At 39.2% G+C, this 13,030-nt stretch overlaps 1 protein-coding gene across 1 annotated transcript in view; it reads right to left on the bottom strand.

Annotated features, from left to right (window-relative positions):
- Positions 1–2,546: 2,546 nt before the first annotated feature.
- Positions 2,547–13,030, bottom strand: part of TSHZ1 (teashirt zinc finger homeobox 1) — a 54,719-nt gene continuing 44,235 nt past the window's right edge. The window contains exon 2 of the mRNA XM_005517309.3: positions 2,547–6,498. Within this exon, the coding sequence (XP_005517366.1) occupies positions 3,308–6,498 (3,191 nt within the window). The 3' untranslated portion in view covers positions 2,547–3,307. The remainder of the gene's footprint in view (positions 6,499–13,030) is intronic.

Below are 13,030 nucleotides of genomic sequence, written 5' to 3'. Positions count from 1 at the left end.
TAAAGATCTTAGGTTGCTTTTCTTCAAGATCAGTCCTGAAAGGCTATGTGGTCTCTTCCATTCAATAGCTTTAGAAGCTACTCATAGAATAGCATAAACTTACTGTGGTTGCAGCCTTATAGAAATAAAGAGGAAATAAACTTGGAAAAAAAATCTGGGAAAAATAATAACTCTGTTTTGAACTGTGAAATTTCTTTTTTAAAAAGGAATTTTTTTCTGAAATACAATATTCAAACACAAGTGGCAAAAATTCAAATAACAAAGATCCTACTCTCACCATATACTTCATTTTCTTAAGCAGGTGAACCATCAGAGCCCTCCAATTTTTATCTACTCCATATTTCAGATGTAGAAAGTGTTACATCAGCATAGTCACCAGGTAAAGCTGCTGGTTTATTCTAAATGGACTTTCTTCAGACAGTGGCACAGATGATGAGTGATTGTCCAATTCTGAAGCTATCAGAACTGAACGGATTTAGCAATGTCATAAACACCTCTCGAGGGAGTCACCTGGTGTTGAGAACTCACTTTACATGCCGTGTTTCAAAATCAGTTTTAATGGATTTACATTAGATTCAAACCCACTTTAGAGCTATTATTTCTTCCTTTCAACCTTTTCACACACTACTGCAATGTACTACAGCATATTTTATAATCACATGTTTGCAGGCCTGTGGGAAAGTAAACAAAACTTCAAAGGGTTATTATTTAAGGGCTCTGTATTATGGCCATAGGCCTGACTGTTTTTCTTCCTCACCACCCCTTGGGCCCAAAGCACATAATCATCCAGTAATTGAACTGAAATGTCTAAATGGCTAGATCCCCTGAAGGACATAAGTAGTTAGCAGTGAAGAAAGTAAGGGACATTTTAAAAAACCCTTATGGCTCTTTCCTGCACTGCTTAGAAACACCGTGTAAATGTAACTGACCTGGACCTGATAGGCTTTTACAGAGAACAGAACAGTGCATAGATATTTCTGGAGTTGTAGCTGAAGTAAAGATTAAATGTTGAGCCATGCTCTGTTTGGAAGCAAAGATCTTACATTTAAATTACTTTCAGAAGAACTGAGAAGAAGAAACAGAAATATACACATGTACACAGAAGTATATAACACAATAGTATCACTAATACCACATGAAAGCAAACCCCTCTAGGTCCTCATACTTAATAGCCCATCCAAAAAGTGTAATGGATAGCAGATCCCAGGCTTTCATACACTGTAACTGTCAAAGCACTCAGGAGATAGAGAAGTGAAGGCTCTGACAGCTCTCTTTTACATTCTAAATGACATCTGCATTCAACAGAACAGAAATAAAGATTAAGGGAAACACCTGATATCATAGCACTCAGCTTACCTCAAAATGCAATATTTAAAAAGTACAGAGAAACATAGGTCTGCCTCCTTGTACTGTAAGTAAAAACTGGTGTCAAAGCCTCTGAGGTCTTTACCGCTGCCAGAAAGGCAGCACCACAGCATCCAACAGACTGCAGGGGCAGGAGCCACAGCCTCCAACTATGGAACTGTTGAAATCAAAAGGTGCTTCACCAGAGGAAGGAGGAAGGAGATGGCCTTTGAACACACACAGAAAATGGCTACAGGTACAGTCACACAGCATAAAGAAATTAACTTGGCCAAAACCTTTGCAGCCTCTCCTGTACCCCAGCGAGGAGCAGAATGCCCCTCAGTGCTCTGGCTCTGTACCTTTTGCAGTGAGTACCTGCTGCAGATCTCTTCTAAGAGGTTACCAGCATTATGGCTTCGAGCGAGACACGTCAGCACACAGATCACAAGAGATGATTTCAAATAGATTTTCGCTGGTTGATTATATAAACGATGCCTCTTATAGCTGGAATAACACCTCAAAGGCAATATAATGACGACATGACAATGTATGTAAATCAAGAACTGCATGTGGGTTTATTTTACACTTGAGAAAAACAGTGGATTTAATTGTGTGAACCAAAATGTACTGTACAATATTAATGATAAAACATCAAAATGTATAATTCATAGTGCATTGCTTGCTTTATTTTTATTTATTTAATTTTTTTGTCAGATAGTTCCTTTAAGTACATGCATCTGGAAAGATGCAGGTGCCAGTAAAATTCCTCTATTTATATCAAGCTGCAGGAACTAAATTTTATTCAAAAAGTGTGGTTTTACATTATATACACAGAAATCGAATATAAAATGACAATATAAAAAGTTAAAAGAGAAAGCATACAGCCAGAAGGTACAAAGAAAGTTGAACAGTTTAAAATGGTACGATATGTAACATGTATTTTTTTTAAGCTGATGCTGGCAATTTACAAGGAACAGATCCAACATTTGCCCCATTTTTTTTTTTTGTTTTCATTTACCAATGCAGCACACTATAGAAAGGTCAGCTTGTACCAAAGCTTAACATTTGTAAATAACTATAAACTGCAGTATTTTACAGAAAAAAAAAAAATAAAGGAAAGAAAAGAGCATTTTTACATTTGTTTTAAATAACAGCTTGCATACTTTTTCTCTTTTTTTTTTTCTTTTGCCAAAAAGTGGCAATTCTCAGCATCCAGAGGGTATGGGCATAGTGGCAACTTGGTTTGCTTTTTTTTTAATTATTATTGAACTTATACAGTTGTGGCTTCCTAACCCCTTGAGTACTACACAGCTCTCCTTCTTCCAAGGACTGCATGCACAATATCTTCACAAACCAGTTCTGCATTAAAAAAAAAAAAAAAAAAAAAAAAAGGAAGCTCATTCATTAAAAAAAAAAAGTCCTGCTTCCGACACAGCTTTTATTCAAATGAAATGCCTTTAAGCCTTTTGTTTTGTTTTGTGTTTCCTTATTTACTCACTGGGAAAGGCACAGAAATGCTATTACAGTTCTCAGAGGGTTAAAACTTGACACTACCAGGTTCTGTGACCTTTATTGTCATGGCAACTTTGTAATTTTAGGATGTCTCTTTATCATTGTTCTTTGTGTCTTTCTTTACGGCTAAATTAATGTCTCTCAATAGTGTCTCCCACTATATTCTACAAAAGATAGCTTAACATCAAGGACAGATGTTGAAAATAAAGGTCAGACTTTGACTCACAAAAAATAAAAACAGAAACAAAAAAATAACCATGCACAGATCAGACAAAGAGCATATAAATATAGCTACAAAATAAGTGTAAGAAAAACCAAGGTCCAGATAGGCAGTTCAGCAACAAAAGTAAGACTGATTTCAGAGGCTCAGGTCAGGCCTAGTGCAGTACTATGAAGAAGTTTAGTGCAATGTTCCTGTGGTCACTTGCATACCTGGCTGCTTACCTGGACGCTATTGTTTTTCTAACTCAGTTACATAGATCAGATGGTCCTCTGGGGACTTGCCATGTGTTTTACTAAGGTGCAGTTTGACTGCATGCTTGCTTGCAAAAGTTCGGTTACAGAGCTTACATTGGAATGTGGAGCCTAAGTCCTCCTCGGCAATTCCAAGTGAGCCCAAAGTCTTGTTTGTGAGGACTTTTGAAACATTCTGCTGTTCTTGAATCTGATTAAGTGGCAACTTTGACAGATCCTTCAAACTAAACCCTAGGTGTGTCTCTAAGTGACTTATGTATGTAGAAGCAGTCCTGAACTGAGAGGCACAATCATTGCAAAAGAAAACAGGATGTCCTGTGTCCAAGTTCTTTAAAAATTTAGTTCCACCTGTCCTCCTTAACTGATACTTCACATTGGCCAGCCAGTGGCTAATTGTGGTCATGGAAAGACCAGTAAACTTAGAGATGTGTACCCGCTCTTGTGGACCTAGGTCCGACATAATGTATTTGCCTTCTGGGGTCTCCCTCAAGCTGGAAGCAAACTGGGCTTGAAGGATCAGAAGATGCTGAGGGTTCCAGTTGGACTGCCTGCCCTTCCTCTTGTGTACTGGTGACAGTTCATCTAGAGCTTCCTCAAAACTGCTCCCATCAGCATCAGACTTCTCTGACACGGTAGAGGGAGTTGAAGACTTGGGTGTCAAACGCCCCGTGAGGTTCTTCACCATATCAGAAATATCCAGCAGGGCACTCTCCCTCAGCGGGGACGAGGCAGAGTCAGCCACACTGGAAACAAGAGGCTTGTTTTTGGACTTAGTTAAATCAATAGGTTGATCGCTGTTCTCATAGTAATACCGGTCAATAGCATCAGCCTGCTTGACCGGAGTGGTTGGGTAAATGGGTTTGTCCAACATGCTGTTACTAATTTTGTACAGCATGGCCAAAGGGTCCAGAGAGGGGCTTACCGGCTTAGAAATTTTGCCTAGGTGGGTATTCATAATGGACTGTAAAGCGCTCAATGGATTAATGAAGGATGGCTCAGGTGAATGATCTGTGATAATTCCTAAATTGTTACAGCCATTTGCAACCTTTGTTTTAAGTGGCTCTGTACCATTTGGCGTATGTGCTTCTGCTGGACTATCCTTTTTGACCTTCTGAACTTCAGACTCAGAGCTCTTCTTTGGCTGCTGTTTGTTATTTATTTCTTCTGCTTTTGGGAAGTCCTTGTTTTCTTTAGCAGCAGGTGACATGGGTTTAACTGGAGAACTCTTCTCCTTCTCCAAAGGCTTCTCTTCCTTCTTCACGTTGATTTTACCTGTAACTTTCTCCACTAGTTCCTCCATAGCAGATACATTGCTCTTGTGAGGTGGGGGTGTGAGATTGCCCGGGGAATGGATGAGTGCATTGTGTTCTGACGACAGTGATTTCACACTGCTTGCGTAGGACGGCTGCATTTGAACGCTCTGCACCGCGGGCTGAAGGGGTTTGACTGTTCCCGGGAGCTGGTAAGCTGCATGAATACTGGGATATCCTCCCCAGGAAGGGGCTCCATTCTGGGCTTTGCTGATGGCTGTTGTCACTGTGTTCTCCAGGGATTTCAATATGTCTATTCCGCCTTTGGGACTATCATCTAAGTCCTCCTCTCTGAGGTATTGATACAAAGTTGTTGGCTCAAATTTCTCTGTGGAGTCCTCACTCTCTTCTTTAATCTTTTTCTCTGTTTCAGTGACCACCAGCTTTTCCTTCTCTAGGTCCTTCTTTTCCTCCGAGTTTGTGGAGCCCGCTGGGGAATCGGGCTGCTTTTTAATGTTGGAGGCTGGTAGCCTTGTGTGGGTGGTGGGTGGAAGAGGTATAGACTGTATTTTCTCCTCCACCACTGGGTCCAACACTAGCTGTTTGCCTTTTTTGGAAGCAGAATTGGTCACCTTCAAGAAATGACCGGTGACCATCATGTGAGCAGTGAGCTGCTGCAAAGTGTCATGGGAACTGCCACATTCCATGCATTTCAGTATTTGGGCTTTGCGTGCCTCAAACTGCCAAGTGTAGCTAGCACCATTTTGATAGCCATAGCGGTTGTTCGGAGTCACGTAGGGATTGGCAGCTTTCTGATCCTTTGCAGACTCACCCAGTGAAGCTTCTGTCGTGATCCCTGTTGGCTCAGGTGAACAAGGCGAAGCCAAGTCCTGAAGTGCTCGCTTTTTGGTAGAAGGGACCAATTTGGTGATGGCTGGTACTGGCTCCTTCAGAGGCACTTTCTGGTAATGCTTTGTTTTTATCATATGGACACTGAGGTCTTGCAAAGACTCAAATGAATGCCCACAGTACATGCACTTCAGCACTTTCTGGGCATCCTCTTTGCCTTCCATTTCCATGAGTGATCGTTTCCTAGGCTTTGACCACCGCTTGGTCTTATCAGCTTCTTTATCTCTGTTGTCATCACGGTAATGTCCAGTTTCATTCATGTGCACTGTTAGCTCCACCAGCGTGTCGTAGGCTGCACTGCAGTCTTTGCATCGGAACTTGCTGGCACCGGTGAACACAGACCCATAGAGTTTATTGTTTTGCCGGTAAAGCTGTACCGTGCTGAAGAGACTCGGCTCTGGGAGAAGTCCATACGATGAGGTCTGCTGCAGAGTTTTAGCTAATGCAGCCTGGTGCCAGTCATAACCTGAGCCACCACTGTTACTGTTACTGTTACTAGTACTAGTACTACTGGTGGTTGTACTGGTACTAGTGTTGGTACTGGTAGTACAAGTACTCTGGGAATTGGCATTGGCCTCAGTACTGGCCGTGTTTTCATTCTGGCTGATTCCATTGTTGCTGGTGGTTGGATTGGATTTCTTTAAGTCCAAAGCTAAACTGGACCAGCAAGTCTCTGAAAGCAAATTTGCATACACAGCTTTTATTTGTGCCAAGCTGTCCTGTGGATAGGAAACATTGTCTGTGCACTGAGGATCCTCTTTCTCTTCTTTAGAGGAAGTGCTTTTGAAATGGGCCAGCTGATCGCTGTTTTCACTAAACGGCGAACCATAGCCTGCATCCTGATTAGTTGCAGTGCTGACTGGGGAGTTCTGGTAGCTTTGAGCCTCTTTGATCTCCGCTTCTTCATTGCACAAATACTCATTCTCCTGGATGTCCAGAGACAGCCCGTCATCTTCCACGCTGTCTTCATCTATTTCTGCTGCTTTCAATTCTTCCTCAGGAACATATGCTAAAATACAGGAGGGGAGATGGGGGGAAACAAGACAGTGTTATTGAACACGCACATTTTACACGGCTCTCCTGCACTAAAAACACTAACCATGAAGACGAATTTTGAAGATACATCCAAAACACAAACTCACCATCACTCACACACTCCTCCTATAAATCCACATACTCTGTCATGGTTACAGTTTGATATCAGTGATACTGAAGAATAAACTTTGACTTCAGCTGTAAAATATGTGCCCAGATCACAGTAAATAGCATAATATCAAAACTAAAATCAAACAAAGAGCCTGCTAAACTAGTTTTTATCAACTTAAAAAATGGCCGGGTACTGAGCTATATTTACTACACTACATATGTATGTGTAACGCATTGCAGCTGACCTGCATCCCTCAGACCATGACACTCAGAATCACTGACTTGACCAACTCTATCTTGTCAGTTCTGTCTTTTCTTGCAAACTGGCTCTAGCTACAGCTTCAGGGGCCATTTCTGTGTCACTGATACCTGACTCTAATGAAGCCATACAGGGCAAGAGTGTCAGGTCAGCTGTTCTCAGGGTCTCCTGGTGTCTGGCTGTACTGCGTCCATCTGAGAGCAGAACAGCTTTCATTTTTGAAAGGTGAAAAGAGAAGCAAGACTGATTGCTTTCTGAAATGGGTAGGATGTAGTTTGCCTCTGGTTACGATCGGATGTGGGTCCTGCATTTAACATTTTGAAAAAAAAGCAGTCAGAAATTAGAAGTAAATGCTAGAGATTAATTTCTTAAAGCAACAAACAAAAACCTTGGTATCTCCACTGCACCTTGCTTATTGGCTTATGGAAAATATAAAACTTTGCTATTGCATTGCTATCTGTGAAACTATATGATCTCACCAAACTATGTGTTTATCTATATCAAACCATTTGTTAAACTAGCAAATGTGATATTCATGAGCAGATGGCCATTACATCAAAACACATTTACTCCAAGGGCTCAATTCACAGAAGTGACTTACATGTACCTAACTGATAAATGTACACTTTCATTGCAAAGCAGAAAACGTAGCTGTACACATCTCTCCCCAGTTTTGTAAAAGAAGCTTAAAAAAATCACAATGCTAATGGAATGTAGATCATTTTATAAGAGCGTCAAGGTAGAAAATATGGATTATGAACAATTTTCAGTAACTGAATAAAAAAGTGCCTCCTTGTCAGGTGAACTCTGCAGCAAGTGATGCTGAAACGTGTCCTGTGTCCTTTCATGGTACAATACTGAAAGAAAGCCAGAAAAGAGGCACTTCTGCTCCTGTGTGGTATGAAGAAAATATGTATTATCATGTTAACAAAGCTGAGGTCTTCTACAGCTGGGGGGAGCATAAGTACAAGACGAGCTTCTTTTTGTACACAGTTGCTAACATATTCTGAAATGTCTTTTCTGAAAAAATAAAAAGAATCTTCTTTCATTGTAACATGAATGCTCTTTGAAACACATTACGGTCAGTACTGCATTATGTATTCACCTTTGCAATTCAGTCTTAATGCAGCCCCTAACTGCTTCAGCCTGATCTTTTAAGATGAAGTAGGGAAATACTCCATCCTTTATTGGGGTTGTACTGAACCTTAAGATGCCCACTGCATTTTTCACCTGTCCCTTAAATGCCAATATTTTCAGATGATAATTTGACCTTTTAGTTTTTAAAAAAGTTCTAATCAGGGCCCAAACAGATAAATCAGCCTGAAGTGTTTTCTAATATGTTTAAAAAGACAGGTGAGTACCAAGCACAATAAATAAAATCCAGAAATAATCCTGGAGTCAAAGGCCAGGAAGATTCCAGAAAAGCATTGTAAAACCAGATGAAATTATTCTCCAACAAGCATTTTGTCCATAAAATGAAGACTAGAATGCAGAAGTAGTAAGAGAATTCAGAAGGCAGCCAGCTTCCCTGTCTTGCAGCAATGCTGCTGTTGGAATACTCTGTAGATATTTGAGCATGGTAGGACCGCCGCAGTTCTGAACTCTAGGTACACACGTAGAACTCACTCCCACAGCTGCAGTCTAGGATCTCTTAGCTCTCTCATTCAACATAACTGTTTGCAGTAATCTCTAATGGCCAAAGATAATATATTTTTAAGTTTCAGAAAAGTGAAGAACAGTTAAAGAAGAATATGGGGTTTAATTTTTAAGGTTTTTAATTATTATGTTATGGGTTTTTAATTATTTTAAGTAAAAAATAACCCCCTCTGAGACCTAAAATTCACAACAATGGGCAGTTACCATCTGGCACTTTTATTTAAAAAAAAATAAACAAAGCAAGTACAAGCTAAAAACAGAGAGGACACATATTTTGAGTTTTTATGAACAGCTTTCTTCTCACTAACCACAGAGCACCTATGCCACTTTTCTCTAATTTTCACATCCCAATATTTTTAATAACTAGGTGAAAAAAACTGTTGTAAGATGCTGAATGTTCCTACAGTTGATACAACATTTTGTAAGGATCCATATGAATTATTTGCTTACATCTCTTTACTTAATTCTGAACTGCATAAATACATATTTTTATAATTGCTATATATAACAATCTATATATCTTCTTAAGTAGAAACTCTAATGATCCACTGCCACATCTTTTATTTTTCTTTATATTTACTTATGAAGCTATTTTCTCTATTCTCATACTTTTGCACTGTATCATAAAATTAAAAAGGAGTTAAACCATACGAGAAACATTAAAACTACATGTAAGGTCCCTGTTAAACTGCCAAAGCAAAGAAACCGAGTGTCAGGGTGAAATACCTATCTTTTACTTACCTTTCCTACTCTCTGGTTTTGCTGAGACTATTACACGATTGAGTTCACTCCCTTACCAACATATACTGCAATATAAGGGTTAAGAATGTATAAATGTCCAGAACTATGATTCTCCACAATTTCATAATTTAAGCCAGCTCTAAGAAAACCCTGAATTTGTATGATGTGCACATCCACATGTCTGTACATGTATCTAAAGTCACAAAGAAATAATGCTTCTTAACAAAAAAGAGAGTAATTTATCTGTAATGTTTAATTTCTATCACTGCAATGAAAAAATAGTCTATTTAACTCTTCTGGTTATCATAGGATACAGACAATACCTGTTCATTCAAGACCACTAATGCTTATGAGATGAATAGCAGCACACTCAACATATGGTATTTTGCAAGGTCAGTGCAATTCTCTAACTGAAAAGGTTTCTGAAAGAGCTAACACAGAAGCAAACAAAAGGAAGAATGTTAATGTCTAAAAACATGTACGTTTTACTAAAATTCTCACAGAAATTTGACAAATAAACAAAATTCAGTATTTTAAACACAGCAAAAATGTTCCTATTATAATTACTTGCAGAGAGAAGTAATATATTGTACCTTAAATAAAAGCATGAGATGTTCAGATTCTAAATTATAAAAACTAGATCAACAGACAGATTTCAGACAACATATCTTTCTGTGACTGAGCAACTCTCAGCAATCTTCTCCAAACGTTCCTGCATCAGCAAAGATACTGTTGGTTTACACGTCCCAAAACCACACAAAAATATTAAGAGCAGATACAAGCAATGACCCTCCTCAACAATAACTATAGTCAAAGCAGAAGAAATTACAGAACCTAGCGTCAGCTTTTTTCTTCCTTCTCATTTGTGTCTGGAAAGACTGAGGCAAATACAAAGTGTGAAAGAGGGAAAAACCTTCAAATTCCAGACAACTAAAAATTAGGGGGAGCATTTTGTATTTCTTTTGTTTCTATTAAGTCTTGCTATTTTTTTTTTGCCTGTAAAATGTGCCTTCTGGATGCCAATGCTTCCCCATAGATATACTGTCATCTTTGAGCAGTGTTAAAAGCTGTGCATTCTAATCTAAGTGGACATGAGATGCTATATATTGTACATGTGAGTAGCACAGCACATTGTGTTTGCTTCAGTGAGAATATTTACACTATAAATACACATCCATTGTTTGAAAAAGCAGACAGAGGTCTGAAATGTAAGGATGTGGTTAAAAATACAAATATTCTCACATAAAACCTTTCCACAACCTTGGAACTATGCTTTTGAAGGAATATGTCTCTATGGAGGTATTCTTTTCCATTCAAAAAGGGATTCAACATTGAATAAATTATTTTGAAAAGCAGCAAAAGTAATAATTGTATTTGGTTTTAGTATTCTACAAAATTAAATGCAGTAAGCTCTTCAAGACCCAATTTTAAATCTTCCAAACAAATAATTTTATTCAGAAGAGACACCTAAGCAGTGGAGATCACAGTTCAGTAAAGGAATTGAATACTGAAATAATTTTCACTGAAATACCTATTTCACAGTTTGGACAAATAGGGATAGGTTTAGGTCTAAAATTCTTCACTAAATCAGGGCCTACTCTGTGACTAAACAATAGTGGCACAATGTGAGTGTTCACCATTCTTCAACAGATGTATTGCCACAGCTTCTAATATTTACCCAGCCAACAGGAGACAGCAGCTGCAGAAGTTTTCACAGCCCACACTGTCACCTTGCACATACTGCACTCCGGGCTGGGGGTGATTTCCACTGCACACAAGAACACGTTTCATATCTTAGGAAAAAAAAGCACAGATAGAAAAGAAATCTATAGCCACACTTCTCCCTCATTACGGAAAAACAGGAGGCAGATGAAAAAAACCAAATCATTTACAGACACGTTTCCAGAATACAGAGTCATGAGAGTTTCACAGAAGAATCCAAAATCTCACATTGTGAGAGTTTAACATGCCTGCTGGAAGATTTGTGAATCTTCTGTAATAGTATATACAAATGTTCATACAAAATTCTGGCACAGACACTACAAGTCTGTAGTGTATGTGTGTGTGTCTGTATTACAATGTCACTATAGTGGAAAAATATGGCTTAGTTATGACAACGGCTAAGGAGCAGCAGAGAATGAGACAACCTGATAACCTTACTACAGAGGTTTGTGTCTTTCATTTCTAATTGCAGCAAAATGGGGGGCAAAACACTAGAACTGCCTACCCTCTAATTCCAATGCAGTGGGTCTGAAAAGTAGATAAGGTACTGCAACAAGAACAACCCCCGTGCTTCTAGCAGGTTGAATGATAACCCTTAAAGGCATCCCATTAAAAGCCAACAAAAAGATTCTTCACCTCTTTCTCTTCTCTCCTCTATCCCCTTAAAATGAATGCTGCAAATTATTAGCCAATGCTGGCAATTGGAGAACGAAGCAGCTTGCATGTGGGTATATTTTCACAGTGATTCTAATCTGAGAAATTTACTTGCTCTTCCCCTTCTATCTGATAAACTATACATTCAAGCGTTCTCATTAGTGCTCGGATCACCAAAGAGAGCTGGAGATGAATCAGTCCATCCACCCCTCCTCTCCCTGCTCTGTCGAGATTATTTCATTGAAATGTTCATTTTCATCCCTGCTGGCAACATTAGAATGGAAGTATTTAACCTGTTTCCATTACTTATACAAATTACCATTATGGGGTAGGACAGATGTTAGAATCATGCCACATAACTGACTTCCATACATTCTTTACGGGAAGGATAAGAAGAAGGAAAGCTGTTAGATCATATTATCCAGACTCAATAATGTTCTCTCTCCTCCCAGATTCATTAACTTCCAACATCAATGTTTCCCTTTCTTTCTGTGTGAAAATGCTCCGTCTCCTTGAGCTCATTTAATTTGGAGCAGGAAATCTTTGTCAGAAATAATTTTTTGATCAGGTGCTCTAACTAAGGGGCGAAGGGGGGCTGGGGGAAGAATAAAGAAAAGGGGGGGAAAAACCCAACACCTTGTCGAAAATGTTATTTCTCTAACATGGATGATGAAAGAGAAGTCAGTTAAGATGCTGGTACTCAAAGATGGCTGTCACTTCAGATAGGGGATGGCACGACTCACCTAGACAGGTGACGCTTTGGTGGAGAAAAGGCTTGCTGCATTATTGAGAGCACCAAAGATCAGGATGACAAAGACTGTAGGCCCAGGGTGCCTGGGGCTCCTAGAGAAGTGACTTCAGCAGGCACATGGATTTCAGCCTCCATTTGCATCACTAACTAATAGTGAAGTACAAAACAAAAGTTCGGTGATTAAAAGGCAAGCATATGGTTACAGACAGCAAACACCCCAGTCGCCATCAGCACTAACTTTTTATTCATTTTTAAAGAACATGGGAAAAGCTCAAGGTGTTTAAGTGAGGAAAAAAAAAAAAAAAAAGGATTTTATTACTAATTACTTACTCAAAAGGCTTTCCTGTTCAACTCTCTATTTTCCTGCTGAATTATCTTCCTGCCCGCCCCTTTAATGCTTGCTTAAGGCTTTGTGATTTTTCCATCCCAGAATACATCCTTGCACTCTGACATAGCTGAGAATCACTGTGAAACGCATCAAATTTTCCAGCCCTTCTCACATGAACAGGTTTGCAAGAGAAAGTTTCAACTCCGAGTACAAACAGCAAACACAATTCTTACAACATTCAAGGCAAAATGCTGCCAAAGATAGACATGAAAACCCCGATAGTC

The sequence above is a fragment of the Pseudopodoces humilis genome, chromosome 1 (genome assembly GCF_049639895.1).
Source record: "Pseudopodoces humilis isolate 2021_Gansu_Grassland_sample_001 chromosome 1, ASM4963989v1, whole genome shotgun sequence".
Classification (NCBI taxonomy): domain Eukaryota; kingdom Metazoa; phylum Chordata; class Aves; order Passeriformes; family Paridae; genus Pseudopodoces; species Pseudopodoces humilis.
This window is presented reverse-complemented; position numbering and strand designations above follow the sequence as displayed.